Source organism: Taudactylus pleione, unplaced genomic scaffold (assembly GCF_031769625.1).
Source record: "Taudactylus pleione unplaced genomic scaffold, aTauple2 ptg000256l, whole genome shotgun sequence".
In the NCBI taxonomy this organism is placed as follows: Eukaryota; Metazoa; Chordata; class Amphibia; order Anura; family Myobatrachidae; genus Taudactylus; species Taudactylus pleione.
In genome coordinates, this window is record NW_028284658.1 from 14,278,212 (window position 1) to 14,296,530 (window position 18,319).

Consider the following 18,319-nt stretch of genomic DNA (forward strand, 5'->3'; position numbering starts at 1 on the left):
CTCTTTTATAATGCAGAAGATTCTCCCTTACCTGGATAATCATCTTATCCTGGTCCAGTCTCCGGATGTCCTCATGAAACATTTTTGTCTGGTGATAGATCTCACGGGTGGATCATCATTTGGAGAATGTCTTCTCTTCTCAGCAGATGCTATGCCTGGGGGCCTTCTGGACTCCACTGTTCAGAGAGTATTTTTTCCGGGATACAAACTTCAGGACCTTCAGGACAAAAATTTGCAGATTCTTTCATCACCGTTGTGTCCATTCACTCCTGTATGCGGATCCTGAGCTCACTTGTCTCCACGTTCTGACCTGATGGAAGGTATCCTATCTCCATATCAAGAGGCAGACCTTCATCCTCACTTGGGAGGTCCGGCTCTCCCTCTTGTGGTGGCTCCAGGTGTCCCTTTTGGATTCATAATTGGGTTCTGCTCACCAATGAAAACCGGTTTGCAGGGGTTGGGGGCAGTAACCTGCCAGCAGTCCTTTCAGGGTCGCTGGACAGTTTGGGAGAGCCACCTTCCGATCAACATTCTGGAGCTCCGAGCGGTCTGTGTCTACCACTACAGCTCCTCCAGCAATGTCTGGTCCAGGTTCAGTCCAACAACGTTGCGTACATCAACCATAAGAGAGGCACTCGTAATTGCGGTGCCATGAAGGTGGTGAGTCGCATTCTCAGCTGGGCAGAGCTTCATCTTCCAGCTCTGTTGGCAGTCTTCATTCTAGGGGTCCAGAATTGGGAGTGGCCTTCCTAAGCTGCCAAGACTTTCACTTGAGCGAGTGGGCTTGTCATCCTGATGTCTTTCAGCTTCTGGTTCATCGCTGGGGCCTACCAGACGTTGACTTGATGGCGCCCTGACACAACCACAAGCTGCTTGCCACTGTTCTTGCACCAGGGATCCGGGGTCTCTTCTGGTGGTTGTCTTAGCAGTTCGTAGGACTTTTGTCTCATGTACATATTCTTTCCGATCTCTCTTATTCCGTGGGGTCTCCGCGAATTGAAACTGGAGGGTGACACCGTGATATTAGTGGCTCCCGATTGGCCGCGGCGAGCATGGTATGCGGATCTTCAGGGCCTCTTCGTCGACTCTCCTCTGCGTCTTCCACTGCCGCCGGATCTACTCGGAGTGACTCTTTTCCAGGTTGGTGCCCGCAAACCCACTTCAGCTAAGAATTATCACTAGGTTTGGAGGATTTACTTCTCTTGATATTTGGCCAGGGGCTTTAACTCTAGGTACTTTCATCTCTCCCTGGTACCCTCCCTCCAGCAAGTGGCCCTGGATTTTAGTCTTCGCCTTTTGTCCCTGATGGTTCAGGTTTCTGCCCTCTCTGTACTCTTTAAGAGACTGATTGTGTTGTTTCCTGACATCAGAACTTTCTCTCAGGGAGTCCTCCACGTGCAGCCCCCCTTTGTTTCTCCAGGGGCTCCATCGAGCCTTTAGAGTCAGTGGGCATTTGCTGGCTCACGTGGAAAACTGTTGCTCCTGGCCATCGTATTGGCCCGTAGAGCACCAGACTTGAGCACGCTGTCGTGTTGCTCTCTGCTTCTCTTTATTTACTAGGACCAGGCCTTTCTTTGGACACTGTTAGGCTACCTTCCGAAGGTTGTTTCTCGGTTCCAAATGAACCAGGAGATTGTGTTTGGCTTTTCAGTCAAACTGTTCTTCACCGGAGGAGGCCTTTTTGGATGTGGTGAGGGTCCTCCAGCTCTATGTAGCCCGCATCAGCGGTATCCGTAAGTTCGATTCCCTTTTTTTGCTCTATGGCTTTCACAAACGTGGTTGGCGGCTACGAAGCAGACCTTGCCCGCTGGCTCCATCTGATCATCCGCCACGTGTACACAGCGGCAGACCTTTCCACAGCTCACTCCGCCAGGTTGGTAGGTACTACTTGGGCAGCTCGCCGGTGTGCCTTGACGGAACAGCTTTGTCCACACATTTATCCGTTTCTATACCTTTGACACCTTTGCCTCTGCGGATGCAGCATTTTGGTTTAGAGTTCTTAGTGCAGCTCAGGAGCGTCCCCTCCCTTGAGGGAATTGCTTTGGGATGTCCCAGCGTTGTTCCTGTATCCCCTATGGCAATAAAGAGGAAATGGAGATATATGTTCTTACCTGGTTAAAGCCTTTTCTTCGAATTCCATAGGGGACACAGGGCGCCCACCCTGACGCATCTGACTTGCGGGGGGTTTGTAGTTCCCCTGTCCATCTCCTCGGTGTGTTTGGATCTGTGTGTGTGCCCTTCTTCCTTCTCCTTTTTCGCTCCTGCCTTGGGCTTGCTAACTTAACTGGCCTCCCTGGGGCTAAGGTGTAGGGAAGAGAGAGGCTGGACTGCGTGATGTCAAAGAAGATAACGGTTTGCCCAGTCCTTCTGCACAGCCCTATACTCCAGCATTGTCCTTGTGTTCCCTATGGAAGTCAAAGAAAACGACTTAACCACGTAAGAACATCATCTTATTTTTTTTGTGTTCGCATCACTCATTTAGGGATGGAATACATTTTTGAGTCATAACATTCCCCATTCTACTTTGGCACCTTTATTGTGAACATACAAGCTAGACAATGAGTAATTTGATTTGTATTGTTTCAACACTTTGTATTTGTTCTGTTGTTGTCAGGCACAAGCTCGCTGTCATCGTATTGGACAGAGCAAAGCAGTGAAGGTTTATCGTCTTATAACCAGGAACTCTTATGAGCGTGAAATGTTTGACAAGGCGAGTCTAAAGCTGGGACTGGACAAGGCAGTTCTGCAGGACATTAACAGGAAAGGCAATACTAATGGAGTAAGTTTTATATTGTGCTCAAAAAGTAACACATTTAAAAAGGTTGTTGCTGAATTAAAATTGAGCTACTTCCGCCAACTTCTGCCTGAAATCGCCTACAGAAGACTAAGAGCCACTGGTCCTTTTGTCCATTCAGCAGGTTAAGATGCTGCTGTATAAAGTTTGTTTACAAAGGTACAGAGGCTACTACAGAGTGCCAGTCTTTTACAGTCTATCAAATGGCCGCAAAAGTGTGTTTCATGCAGAAGTACTATTTCAAATTTAGTTCCATTTTAATTAACTGAATATATTCATTTGTGTAATGTTCTATGTTGATTTTCTTTGTTTTTTTCTGTCTAGGTACAGCCATTGTCTAAAATTGAGGTTGAAGATCTTCTCAGAAAGGGAGCATACGGTGCCTTGATGGATGAAGAAGATGAAGGTTCTAAATTCTGTGAAGAGGACATTGATCAAATTTTACAGCGCAGAACGCAAACCATCACTATCCAGACTGAAGGAAAGGGTTCAACATTTGCTAAGGTATCCACTAAGCACTAGCTATATTACTATAGAAAGGGGACCTGGCTCTGCAAGAGACATATTGTCCTTGGCCCTCATTCAGAGCCGTTCGCTATTTGCGGTCGTTCGTTTAAAAACAAGGGGTGGCTATTCAAATGATCCGTACGCACATTGCAGTCTGTTCACACCTCTAAGTCTGAACGAACGAGCAAAACATACGCTCGTTTATTTGTTAAAAACGCCCCCTGGCCGCTCGCACCATACGTCATGTCCGCTATTTATTAGATTAATCGAGTACATCGACCAGCGTATGAACTGCTCGCTATTCTTGTGGTTGGTGTTTGCTACCACAAATTTGCGAGCAGTTCTGGCTCTAAAATAACCCAGTGACGTGGTCATTGACGCTGCTGTTTTAAATATACACACCCATAAAACGCCCGTTTTGACCTTTAAGCACGCCTGCGTTCGGATCTCCACTCCCCATTTTCAAGCACCTTCCCCTGTTACCACCCACATACGCCTCATTCTGTCACTCAAAATAGCAGGCACTCGCTATATAGCGTACAAACGATTTTCGGCCGCACTGACTGGTTCGCGCATGCGTACTAAAAAGCGTACGCATGCGCAGATGTGCAAACATCGCTCGGAACGAGCGTACTGCCGCTAACGAGCGGCTCTGAATGAGGGCCCTTGTTGGATACTGCAATCCTAGTGCTAAGAGCTGAGAAGTACAAGCCTCTGGGCACTAAAATGGAGTTTTCAAACTGCTGTGAAACAACAAACTTACATACAACAAGTATGATGGTAGAGAGCTTTTAGATACAAACATACACTGATCGGCCACTGACAAGTGAAGTGAATAACAATGATTACCTTGTTACAATGGCACCTGTCATTGGATGGGATATATTATACACAAAGTGAATACTGAGTTCTTGAAGTTGATGTGTTGGAAGCATAAAAAATGCGTAAAGATCTTAGTGACTTTGACAAATGCCAAATTGTGATGGCTAGACGACTGGGTCAGAGCATCTCCAAAATGGCAGGTCTTGTAGGGTGTTCGTGGTATGCAGTGGTTAGTACCTAACCAAAAGTGGTCCAAGGATGGATATCCGGTGTCAGGGTCATGGGCGCCCAATAGTCATTAATGTTCATGGGTAGCGAAGGCTAGCCTGTCTGATCTGATCCCACATAAGAGCTGCTGTAGCACAAATTGCTGAAAAAGGTAATGCTGTCTGGTATTAAGGTGTCGGAGTACACTGTGCATCTCAGCTTGCTGGGTATGGGTCTGCGTAGCTGCAGACCAGTCAGAGTGCCCATTCTGACCCCTGTCTATCGCCGAAAGCACCTACAGTGGGCATGTGAGCGTCAGAACTGGACCATGGAGCAATAGAAGAAGTTGGCCTGGTCTGATGAATCAAGTTTTCTTTTAAGTCATGTGGATGGACAGGGGCGTGTGCATCGTTTACCTGGTTAAGAGATGGCACCAGGATGCAGTATGGGAATAAGTGTGATGCTCTGGGCAATGTTCTACTGGGAAACCTTAGGCCCTGTCATTCATGTGGATGTTACTTTGACCTGTACCACCTTCCTAAACATTGTTGCAAACCAAGTACACCCCTTCATGGCAACTGTATTCTCTGATGGCAGTGGCCTCTTTCAGCAGGATAATGCACCCTGCAACACTACAAAACATTTTCAGACTGGTTTGAGCAACATGACAAAGAGTTTTAGGTGTTGACTTGACCAAATTCCCAGATCTCAGTCCGATCGAGCATCTGTGGGATATGCTGGAAAAACTTGTCTGAGCCATGGAGAACCCACCTGACAAATTACAGGACTTTAAGGATCTGCTGTTAAAAATTTAGTGCCAGATAACACAGGGCACTCTCCCTGGTCTTGTGGAGTCCATGCTTCGACCGGATCAGAGCTGTTTTGGCAGCAGCAAGAGGCCCTACACTGCAGTGCTTGAGTGGATTATACATCACACGTCAAAGTGCTATGAATCAACAATCCTACATACAGCAAGTTAGAATGTTGGGTAGAAAGCCACATGTATACATTCACAGAGAAAGGAATTCAGACATAACTAAAGAGCGATCAGTTTATAGGTTTTTGTTCTGTTTTAAAGTCTCATCTTTCCACAGGCCAGTTTTGTGTCTTCTGGTAATAGAACGGACATCTCTCTAGATGACCCTAACTTCTGGCAAAAATGGGCAAAGATTGCTGAGATGGACACAGATGCCAAGAATGAGAAGGTAAGCAATGATATAAATATATTGTACTGATGGCCCAGGACTACATAATTCTAGTGAACCCTTCACCTTTCTTGTTTAGGAGAGTTTAGTCATAGACCGCCCTCGTGTAAGGAAACAAACAAAACACTACAATTCATTTGAGGACGACGAGTTAATGGAATTTTCAGAGCTAGAAAGTGACACAGAGGAGCGTCCAACAAGATCACGGCGGCTGAATGACAAAACACGACGTTATCTGCGGGCAGAGTGCTTTAGGGTGGAGAAGAACCTCCTCATATTTGGGTAGGTATCTGTAATAGATGTGAAAGTAGTACGAAGCATTTGTTGAATGCTAATTTCCTAATGGAGTGATCATTGGAAGCTACATGTTAAAATTGTTAAATGATGTTCCAGACACATTGTAAAGACATGAAATACAGCAGATCACAGGTTGTCAGATCCTGAGAGCTGTCATATTGTTTTGTGTTTCAGTAGCAACATTAGGATTTTGTTTTTACTGTAACTGTTAATTCTGTAGCTGGGGACGCTGGAAGGAAATCCTTACACTCGGCCGCTTTAAATGGCATTTAAATGAGAAAGACATGGAGATGATCTGCAGAGCCTTGCTGGTTTACTGTGTCAAGCATTACAAAGGCGATGAGAAAATCAAAAGTTTCATCTGGGACCTCATTACTCCCACAAAGGATGGTCACAACCAGGCTCTCCAGAACCACTCAGGTACTTGCAGTTGACACTTTTATTTTATGGATTTTGTTGGTATTTGACATGTATATATGACATTTGTACATTTCACTGTGTCTGATTTATTTACTTCTACAACATCACTTTACCAGGTAACTGGAGAGAAGCTTTCTCTGTGATACTTGCCTTACACAGATCCATGCCTGTCAGTACTTCAGTAACGAATAACTCAGAATAGTTACATTTCTAAACTGGTAGGATTATTCTAATGTAGATTTTCTTTTTCTCATTCATCCACTAGGGGACACTGGAGCTACAGTGGGGTATAGACAGTGGGTTGAGTACAGTGTGGCACTTTAAGAATCTGACTCCTCCCCCTCTATTCCCCATCAGTCCCAATTTTTAGAATGTGCCCGAGAAGAGCCGGTGCACTTGGTGCTGTCTCCAGCCCTATTTTCTAATATATATTTTTAACTTTTATCTCAAGCAATTGAGGATAGGCAGACTGCTGCTGTGACAGCCTGCCTGCCCTGTGTGAGCCGCCAGGGAGGGTACCGCCACGGCTACTATAGCCTGTGTCCGGTCACCCTTATGGAGGGGGACCCCACCTAACAAGAGTCCACAGACTCAGCAGGGCCCGCAACAACTGAAAACTACTTGTGTCCGGGTCCCCCTCCACTGCCCAGCGGTATTGGAGCGCTCTGATCACTAGCAGCGGCGCCATCTTAAGCCATAGAGCTACACACAACGCTCCTCTTCACTGTGAGGAAGGGGAGCAGAGAGACGAGGACAACTAGCTCCAGTCTGAAAAGGGGTCTTTGATTCCTTCAGTAGGGTAGCATTATTTTATTTGTAAATTCTGCTCCTCCTCACTTGTTTCTACATTGGATAAATTAGTGGGGCAGCAGTTTTTTGTTTTGTTGTTTGAATTCTGCTCCTTCCCACCTTTCTACATTGAGTAGCATTATTATTGTAATTCTGCTCCTCCCTATCTGTTGCTCGGTCTGCCTCAGTTTACCTTGTCTGTGTCAGGTAATCTGCATATGCCTATTTACACATTCCGATTTGGGAGCCTCACCAGGCCTTCCTCAGGTTTGCCATCAGGGATGTGCATTACCAATTCCAGGCCCTACCGTTCAGTCTCTCGTCAGCTCCCAGGGTATTCACCAAGGTGATAGCAGTGATGGTGGCTCATCTGCGCTCTCAGGGGGTGGCGATTGTCCTTTACCTGGACAACCTGCTCATCAAGGTCTGTCGGCAGAGTTCCTTCTGCACCAAGTTGTCCCTTACACATCAGATATTTATACAACACGGCTGGATTGTCAACTTCCAGAAGTCTCAATTGATGCCGTCGTAGAGGCTTCATGTCCTTGGTATGATTCTGGACACAATCCTACTTTGGATCTTATCTTCCTGCCGATAGACAAGGCCATAGCCATTCAGGAGTTGGTTCGCTTGGTGCTCAGGCCGAAGAAAGTGTCTGTGCATCTTAGCATCTTTCTCCTAGAGAAGATGGTGGCCTCCTTCGAGGCCATCCAATTCGGCAGGTTTCATTCCAGAACGTTTCAATTAGATCTTCTGTCTCAATGGTCGGATTCCCACCTACAAATACATTGCCTGGTGCGTCTGTCTCCTCAGACTCCCATATCCTTGATCTAGTGCTCCGGACGGACCATCTGGTAGTGGGTCCATGCTTTGGAATTTGGAATTGGACCCTGGCCACTACGGATGCCAGCCTTCATGGATGGGGGAGCTGTGATCTTGGACAACCACTTCCAGGGGCATTGGTTGCTGCAGGAATCCCTCTTACCGATCAACATTCTCGAACTACGAGCAGTCTACAGGGCTCTGATACAGGCTGCTCCTCTTCTACAAGGACTTACAGTTCGGATACAATCCGGCAACACCGCAGCAGTGGCATACATAAATTAACAAGGGGGAACCCGCAGTCACCTAGCAATAAAAGAGCCCAGCCGCATGCTTCTGTGGGCAGAAAGGCACTTCGAGGCAGTTGAAACTTCCATCCTTAAAAGACATGGCTTTCCAAGAGCAGCCATTCGTTACTATGCTCCGAGCTAGGAAATCAGTGACTTCAGCGCATTATCATCGCATATGGAAGGCTTATATCTCTTGGTGTGAAGGACATGGATCTTACACTTCGTTATTTCATTTGCCGTGTCGTCGTTTTTCTCTTCAACAGGGGCTTGACAAGGGTCTACATCTATGATCTTTAAAAGTGGAGATTTCCGCTGTTTCAGTTTTTTTCCAGTGTCGCCTAGCTCTGATTCCGGAGGTTCAGACCTTTTTTCAAGGGGTGCTTAGAGTTCAGCCCCCCTTTGTGCCACCCACGGCTCCATGGGACCTGAACCTAGTCTTATCCTTCCTTCGGTCGGCCATGTTTGAGCCTTTGGAGGACGTGGATTTGAAATTTTTAATACTGGAAGGTGGTCCTTTTATTGGCCCTTGCTTCGGCTGGCGAGTGTCGGAACTTAGAACTTTGTCCTGTCGTTCCCCTTAATTTTTCACGATAAGGCGGAACTGCGTGCTCGACCTTTTTGCCTAAGGTGGTCTCTGCTTTTCACCTAAATCAGCCGATTGTGGTACCGGCCTTTTTGGACTCTTCCGGGGGTTCTCGCTCCCTAGATGTAGTGCGGGCACTTCGAACTTATGTGGCCAGTTCTGAAAGACTACGCAAATCGGAGTCTCTGTTCATCCTTTATGATGCAAATTGCCGTGGCTGGCCTACGTCAAAACGGACTTTAGCCAGGTGGATTCGTCTGACTATTCGTCAGGCATATGTTACTTCTGCTTGACCTCCTTTATTCTTCTATGCTCTCAGTGGGTACTTTGTGGGCGGCACGTAGAGGCGCCTCGGCTTTACAGCATTGTAGAGTTGCTACATGGTCTTCGTTGACTACTTATAGACTTTTTTACAGGTTTGCTGCATATGCCTCGAGTTTTGGTCGAAGAGCGTTGCAGGTTTTTTCACACTCTTCTCCCATCCCCTCACAACCCCCCCCCCCCCCCCCCCTTCCCCACTTGCCTAGGAGGGAAGCTTTGGGACGTCCCCATTGTCAAAAGCTACAGTGTCCCCTAGTGGATGAAGGAGACCACAGGATTTTGGTACTTACCTTTAAATCCATTTCTCCGATTCCACAGGGGACATTGGACGCCCACCCAGTGCTTCTTACCTACTTACCGGTTAATTGTTGTGCTTCAGTTCTGTTGTAGTTTGGTCTGTTTTAGTTTTGTGACTGTTGCAGTACTGCAGACTATTTGTGTTCCTGCAGTGCTTTGGTCCGATTGGACTGAGTGTTCTTAATCCTTCTCTGTCGTCCTATCCGTTCTCTGTCTCCTCTCGGGCTCAGTTCTTAAAACTGGTGCTGTTGTGGCCTAGAGAGGGAGGAGCCAGTCACACTTTCAGATTCTTAAAGTGCCAGGCTCTACTCAACCCACCGTCTCTACCCCACTGTCGGAAGCTCCAGTGTCCCCTGTGGAATCGGAGAAATGGATTTAACGGTAAGTACCAAAATACTGTTTTAGCTTATTGTGAAACGTATATGTTTTTTATTGGCACGTAGGACCACATAGTTGGTAGTTGTAGTGTTGTTTCTTGATGCTGAATGTGGGTTATATGTTGAAGGCCTGTCTGCTCCAGTCCCACGTGGAAGGAAGGGGAAGAAAATGAAGAATCAAATGCTGCTTCCAGAGATTAAGAATGCAGATTGGCTTGCTAGCTGTAACCCGGAGATTGTTCTGCATGATGACAGCTACAAGAAGCATCTGAAACAGCACTGTAACAAGTGAGAGAAATGTTGTAACACATGTCTATGTACAAGTAGTAATTTAATATGGTATTTTGGCTCTTTGTCAAGCAGTATACTGTGATTCTAGTAAGAAAACCATATGTTGTTCTAAAAACAAAATCCTCAGAATTTTTTCTATGGTCGGGAGTCTAAAAGAAAGTATTAATGAGTGGTGACAATTGAAAAACCTGTGTTTGACTAAAATATACAGCATAAAATGTACTGTAGGTGTTTGTCTAAAATGGTTTAGGCAGTGAATGCAGTCTTCTGGGTTAAATGTTGGCACATTTCAGTGAACTCCAGTAATTCCGATTAAGTTAGCCCGTATCTAGTTTTATTGTTGAGGATACTATGTAAAATAACGGCAAACGTTATTCCTAAGCCTGTCTGCCTTTAACTAAACATTCAAATTTACCATTCTAATTATGGAAGGTCTTAGGGCCTGATTCAGAGCCGCTCGCTTGCGCTGTGCGTTCGCAAGCGGCCCAATGTTCTGCGTACACGCATGCGCACGCTTTGTTCTGCGCGTTGCCGAACTACACACTGCGATCGCAACCCTCTCGCCCGCCCAGCAAAGGCAGCCCAGGGTAATGAGTGACAGGAGAGGCCGTTTGTGGGTGGTAACAGGGGCAGGACACTAATAACGGGGGGTTGGAGATGCGAACGCAGGCGTGCCCGAGTGTTTCAACGCCATTTTAGAGTAGTGCATAATTAACAGGCAGTGTCATAGTACACGTCACTTGCCTTTTTTTTTTACACTGATTTCCTCGCAATGCTTGCAGTAGGGTAAAGCAACCGTAAGCACTGTGTTAGCATCCGCTGGTGCTCGATGTACCAATGTTTTAATACACTTCCTGGAGATGACGTGTGCTGGTGGGCGGCTCTGCCTGTGCAATTGGGCGTACGCCCAGACAAAGTGGTCGCTCGCTAAGACATGGTGGGCGTGCTTATGCCTTGGCGAGCGTCCGCTTCCTGTGGCGTCACTTTGACAAATGTGCATACGCATCCAGCGAGATTACGCAGATAGTGAGCTGGTCTGAATCAGGCCCTTAGTGTCCGACCCTCACAGTACAATTATCACAAGACACAAGTTTCCTCAGTTTACAAGTCAAAGGTGTCTCTCGCCGGTTCACAGATGTGTCCTCATACTTTGTTGCTGCAGTCGCACCAAACAGCCTTTCTCGACACGCCAGGTCCCGTGCGACTCTGCTAGTGCCGATCATCTTTTTTGTGTTTTTGTCACCCTAAAATGCATCTTACCCGAATGCCTAAGCCACCACGTGACTGATTAATTTGATATGTGTCTGAATCTGTATATGGAGCACTACAATGCCACGGCTTGTTACCATGCTAAGTTCCACCGTGCTTCATATAAAGTTTGTCGCGCACAGATATACAAGTGTCTCATATCAAATTAATCCTCGTGGTGCATCTTAGTCGCATCACGTTACAACTAAGATGCAATTTCGGGCACAAAAGAAGCACAAAATACTCCGCTAGCAGAGTCGCAAGGGATCTGGCCGCTCACTTGCATCAGACATCTTGCGCTGCATGGCGTATTGAGGCTAGGTGTACCTTTTCTGATTTTTCATAGGCAGAGAGACTCCGCTTAAGTTCTCTGCACCGTAGTTACAGTCTGCTTTAACATCATGCTACTTAGCTACGTTACTATAAGACCAGAACTGGCTTAAAGGAATGGAAGTCCACCCACTCCTCTCCATTCAATCCAGTGACCCCTAAAAGCCAGCTGTTACTTCAAAGTAAAGCTGGGTACATACTGGAGCGATGTCTGGTCGATTTGCCATCTCGTAATGTCAAATCGCCTACATCACTCACTATGTACAGTTGATTGCTCGCTCCCGCAGTTGCTAGCAACGGCACTAGGTTTGATGTGCTGCACATCAAAGCTAGCAATAACGCTAGCGACCTGTGGGTATGCCAATGAAGGACGGAACAGGGATCGTTCAGTTTTCATTAGCTCAATACTTTTTAAAGGGGAATGTAGGACAGTACTTCTGCTCCATTATGTGTGTGCGTGTGTATGTATGTATATATATACATATTTACACATACATAATCAGGTGCATAAATATTGGGACATTGACAGAATTTCCATATTTTGGCCTCTATTCACCACCACAATGGCTTTGAAATGAAACAAACAAGATGTGCTTTAACTGCAGACTTTCAGATTTAATTTGAGGGTAATTACATCCAAATCAGGTGAACGGTGTAGGAATTACAATGGTTTCTATATGTGCCTCCCACTTTTTAAGGGGCCAAAAGTAATGGGACAAACTAAACAATCCTAAATCTAACTTTCACTTTTTAATACTTTGTTGCAAATCCTTTGCAGGCAATTACAGCCTGAAGTCTGGAACGCATAGACATCACCAGACGCTGGGTTTCATCCCTGGTGATGCTCTGCCAGGCCTCTACTGCAAATGTCTACAGTTCCTGCTTGTTCTTGGGCCATTTTCCCTTCAGTTTTGTCTTCATCAAGTGAAATGCATGCTCAATCGGATTCAGGTCAGGGGATTGACTTGGCCATTGCATAACATTCCACTTTTTAACCTAAAAAAACTCTTTAGTTGCTTTTGCAGTATGCTTCGGGTCAAGGTCCATCTGCACTGTGAAGCGCCGTCCAATGAGTTCTGAAGCATTTGACTGAATATGAGCATATAATATTGGCCGAAACACTTCAGTATTCATTCTGCTGCTTTTGTCAGCAGTCACATCATCAATAAATACAAGGGAACCAGTTCCATTGACAGCCATACATGCCCACGCCATGACACTACCACCACCATGCTTCACTGATGAGGTGGTATGTTTTGGATCATGAGCAGTTCCTTTCCTTCTCCATACTCTTCTCTTCCCATCACTCTTGTACAAGTTGATCTTTGTCTCATCTGTCCATAGGATGTTGTTCCAGAACTGTAATGGCTTTTTTAGATGTTGTTTGGCAAACTCTAATCTGTTCTTCCTGTTTTTGTGGCTCTTGTGGTAAACCCTCTATATTCACTCTTGTGAAGTCTTCTCTTGATTTTTGACTTTGACACATATACACCTACCTCCTGGAGAGTGTTCTTGATTTGGCCAACTGTTGTGAAGGGGTTTTTCTTCACCAGGGAAATAATTCTTCTGTCATCCACCACAGTTGTTTTCCATGGTCTTCCAGGTCTGAGCTCTCCGGTGCGTTCTTTCTTTTTAAGAATGTTCCAAACAGTTGATTTGGCCACACCTAATGTTTTTGCTGTCTCTCTGATGGGTTTGTTTTGATTTTTCAGCCTAATGATGGCTTGCTTCATTGATAGTGACAGCTCTTGGATCTCATATTGAGAGTCGACAGCAACTGATTCCAAATGCAAATGTCACACCTAGAATCAACTCCAGACCTTTTACCTGCTTAATTGATAATGAAATAACGAGGGAATAGCCCACACCTGTCCATGAAATAGCTTTTGAGTTGATAGTCCCATTACTTTTGGCCCCTTAAAAAGTGGGAGGCACATATAGAAACAGTTGTAATTCCTACACCGTTCACCTGATTTGTAATTACCCTCAAATTAAATTTGAAAGTCTGCAGCTAAAGCACATCTTGTTTGTTTTATTTCAAAGCCCCTGTGGTGGTGAATAGAGGCCAAAATCTGAAAATTCTGTCAATGTCCCAATATTTATGCACCTGACTGTGTGTGTGTGTGTATGTATGTATATATATATATATAAGATATATATATATATATATATATATATATATGTATATATATGTGTGTGTGTGTGTGTGTATATAGAGAGAGAGAGTGAGAGATATATATATATATATATATATATATTGATATATATATAGATATATATATTGATTAACGATACTGGATCAGAACCTCTATACACTCCTTCCTATAGCTTCTATTATCCTGCCTATACCTTCTAAAGATGATGCTAATTTGCGTACGCAGTCATACAGTAAATAAAAGACTCCAGACTTGGAACGTGTGATTCCGAAGCACAAAGTATTATTCAATTAAAAAGTACAGTCAGTTACACACTATTGATCCAGACACAATTAGACGCAAAGGAATTATACAGACCCCAAGTACAGTATACATACGCAGCGCTTCCGGACCAGATGTTAGGCATCAGCAAGAAACACCTCGTCTATCAGCTCTCGAAACGAAGACTAAAGACCCAGTGTTGAAGCACACATATTTATACCCCCCAGGGATAGACAAAACAATAGAGAAGTTTGTTGCTGATGCTTTTGGTTCCCAAGGGGGATCCATCTGTTACGGAGCTTTTAACAGGCTGATTCAAATAGACTCATCCCAGCCTCTTAACAACTGGGGGTCTCTGCCCTTCCACCCCATGCAATCATCCTAACAGTTGTTCATATAATATACATTTTGTTGCTTGAAGTCTCTGCGGTCCATAAGTTGAGAATGCATGATGTTATCTTCCCACCGATAACACCGGAATACTGTGGAAAGAGTGCGCATCAGTACGGAACCAAACACGGCTTATTTAGCATGTATAAAACCTTAGTTACCAAATATCTTTATTTCACAGCATTTATACTAACTGAACAAACTTATATCTTATACCTTAAAGCTAATGGAACCTTGTAAGTGAATATGTAATGTGTGAGTGTACGGGGTTTGATATGAGGACGCTAGTTAACTGGGGACAGATGCGTGCGCATTTAGCTACTAAACGGTGTTTTCATTCGGGGTCTTGTGCATTCGCTAATATGTGACTAGCTAACAGCGCAATTGTGCGTATTACTGTGTATATGAGAAATGATGGAAGATGCAACCGCATGGTACTAATAGTAATCTCGCCATATGTACTTAATTGTGAGTTTATCTAAAATGGCATTTGGGCGGCCATTCGCAAAATGGCGTCTTGCGATCTCATTTCCAAGATGGCGTCTTGCGGCCAGTCGCAAGATGGCGTCGCCACGATTCAATTTTAAACTGAACTTGTCTCAGCCAATTGCTCAGCTTCGACAAAATATATATATATATATATATATATATATATATATAATATATATATTTTTTTTTTATTAGGTTGAGTCTCCCATATCCAAATATTCCGAAATATGGAATCTTTTGAGCATGACTGTGATAATGAAACCTTTGATTTTTGATGGCTCAATGTACACAAACCTTTTTTAAGGCGCAAATGTATTAAAAATATTGTATAAAATTACCTTCAGGCTTTGTGTATAAGGTGTATGTGGAGCATAAATGAATTTCATGTATGTACACAAACTTTGTTTGAGTCACAAAATTATTGATTAGACTTAGGTTTAGGCTGCGGGGAAGGGTGGGTTAGGTATAGGCACTTAAAGGGGGGGTTAGGCACTTTGGGGGAGGTTAGGGTTAGGCAACCCTAAAGGATGGTTATGGTTAGGGTAAGGAATTAGGTTGATGGTACTTACCTAATTAGCAGTCGGGATCTTCACCTCTGTCGGGCTTCCGCTGTCAGGATTGGCTGGTGGTAAATCATACCGATCCCATGTGTGTGTGTGTCTTGTCTTTTTTGTGACCAGTGATAACTATATGATGTGTATAGAGAATGTAAATTTAGGAAGTCTGAATATTTCTTGCAGATAATTTCTCTTGTGTCTTATGTTAGGGTTCTCCTACGAGTTCGAATGCTGTATTACGTAAAAGCAGAGGTTCTGGGGGATGCAGCTGCCAAAGCTTTGGAGGGTGTAAATGTGAGGTAATGTCATCTATTTTATAGGGAAACTGTAAAATATGATGGAATGTTCATTCTTTAATTTCAGATTTTTTTTTTTTTATATGGACTGTAAATGTAATAAAAAAAATATTTGTATTGAGTAATGCACAGATCTAGTGTATATACAAATGCATTTGCTAATTCTAGCATTTAAGGATTATTCTCACTTATACATTCTTTATCTCAATAAACCGTTTATTACATTTTCAAAATACAGTTTCATTGAACTTTTCTACAACACACATCAACTGTGTAATAGAAATCCAGGTGTTTGAATTGAGCCAAAGAGACCAAGAGGGAGGAAAAAGAGGTTGATGAATTAGTGCGTTAAGGAATTGAACCTCAAGGGCATAAATAGCAGACCACAAAATATGCCAGAAATTATATCCCACTGCGGGTCCATTAGGATATAAACAGGAAGAATCCTGTTTCACTTCTTATGCATATTAGTATGGCTCAGAGAATGGGCTGGTTATGTTTAACTCCCTGGGAACCATGCATCTTCCTCTGCATAGCAGGTGTGCTCATGACTTTGGATCCAAGTTTATTGGGTGGATCCCTTTGGGACGTCCCAGTGTCAAGACTGTGTCTCTTATGGATGACCAGAGAGAGGAGATTTATGTTCTTACCTGTGAAATCTTTTTCTTGGATTCCATAAGGCATACAAGGCGCCCAACCCGATGCACCTGGCTTTCAGTGGTTTTGCATTGTTACTGGTTCTCCTTCTCCTCCTGTGTTAGTGCTAAGTGTGTGCTAGTCTTCCTTCTCCTTCCTCTCGCTCCTTGGCTTAGGCTTGTTAACTGGTCCTTTGGTCTGTGAGTGGTGTATAGGGGAGAGGGAGCCTATATATCTGTCTGTTATTACCCAGTTTTGTTCTATCAATGTTGACAATTGTAAAGCGCAACGGAATATGCTGCGCTATATAAGAAACTGTTAATAAATAAAATAAAGAGAAACTTAACTATTTGGTGCCCAGACTCCAGCTTAAACTTCTGTACCCAGTGTCAAGCCTGTGTCCCCTATGGATTCCAAGAAAAGGATTTATCAGGTATCAGGTTAGAACATAAATCTTTTTATTCTGGCACGGTCACCGGAGGTCCTTCAGGACCATCTTCGTCTAACTGTGACCCTACTTCAGTCTCAAGGATCGCTGATCAGCTGGAAAAAGTCCACAACCTCTCCATTTCAGGTGATGCTTCACTTGGGAGCCATGCTGGACAAGTTGATCGCTTTATAGGACAAGCTTCGGACCCCCCTTCGTCATCGCAGGGTGTCCATCCATACCTTCAACATGGTGGAATATGCCCAATTTCACTCCAGGCCTCTTCAGTTGGAACTTCTCTCTCGATGGACCCTTTGCCACCTTCATCTTCAATCTCAACGGATTCTCTTGTGTCGGGAAATGTGTCACTCCTTGATGTGGTGATGCAAGTCTTCGAAGTTGGGGGACGGAAACGTGTCATCACACCTTTGAGGGTCAATGGTCGACTCGGGAAGCTTTACTCCAGATCAACATCTTCAAGCTTCGAGCAGTTTATAAAACCTTGTGTCACACCAAGTTCTTACTCCAGCACAAACCTGTCAAGGTTCAGTCCGATAACGTGAAGGCCGACGCATATATAAACCATCAAGGCTGAACCCACATCAAAGGGACCATTAGTGAGGTGAGACAAATTCTTCATTGGGCTCGAGCAGTTCCTTCCAGCTCTGTCAGCGGTTCACATCTCAGGGGTCCACAATTGGGAAGCGGACTTCCTAAAATGCCAGGACGTGCACTCGGACAAATGATCTCTTCACCCACAAGTGTTCCAGATGTTGGTGAATCACTGGGTGTTTTTGGAAATTGACATGATGGCCCCTCTTCACAACAACAAGCTTCCTCTGCTCACGCACCAGGGATCTTTGTGCCTTTCTGGTGGACGCCCTAACAGTCAAGTGGACCCTACAGTTCCTCTGTCTTTCCTCTAAAATCTTTGATCCTGAGGGTTCTCTACAAATTGAAGTTGGAGGACAGAATGGCAATTCTTAACGCTCCAGATTGGCCAAGTCAAGCTTGGTATGCCGACCTTCTCGCCCTGTCCGTAGACGCCCCATGGTGTCTTCCTCTCTGGCCAGATATTCCATGTCTGCACCCAGATCTCTGCCGCCTCGCCTTGATGGGGTGATTCTTGAGACTCCATCCTGAGGGAAAAAGGTTTCCCCACCTTGGTCACTCTGCTGAGTGCTAGGAATCAATCCTAGGCTAGGATCTATCACTGAGTCTGGCAGACCTACAATGATTGATATGCAGTCCGCTGTCTTAACAATCAGGTTTTCCATTTGTTTTGGAACCTTTCCTTTTTGCAGACAGGATTGGATTTGGGCCTCTTATTTGAGTGCATTATCCCATCGATCTCCCTTCCTTATCTTTCAGCTCTCAGGACGCACCTTGGCTACCTTCTGAAGGTGGTGACCCGTTTCCATATTAATCAGGAAATTGTGGTACCCTCTTTTTCCGTTCCTGACTCTTCTGAAGTTGGCCTCTCTGGATGTGGTTCAGTCCCTCCTTA

At 44.7% G+C, this 18,319-nt stretch overlaps 1 protein-coding gene across 2 annotated transcripts in view; it reads left to right on the forward strand.

The window, feature by feature from the left end:
* Window positions 1-18,319, forward strand: part of CHD6 (chromodomain helicase DNA binding protein 6) — a 194,667-nt gene that overhangs the window by 120,193 nt on the left and 56,155 nt on the right. For both annotated transcript variants that reach the window (XM_088480666.1, XM_088480667.1), the window contains exons 18-24: window positions 2,615-2,779; window positions 3,119-3,298; window positions 5,425-5,535; window positions 5,615-5,817; window positions 6,053-6,252; window positions 9,860-10,019; window positions 15,663-15,752. In XM_088480666.1, coding sequence (XP_088336792.1) covers window positions 2,615-2,779; window positions 3,119-3,298; window positions 5,425-5,535; window positions 5,615-5,817; window positions 6,053-6,252; window positions 9,860-10,019; window positions 15,663-15,752 — 1,109 coding nt within the window. The remainder of the gene's footprint in view (window positions 1-2,614; window positions 2,780-3,118; window positions 3,299-5,424; window positions 5,536-5,614; window positions 5,818-6,052; window positions 6,253-9,859; window positions 10,020-15,662; window positions 15,753-18,319) is intronic.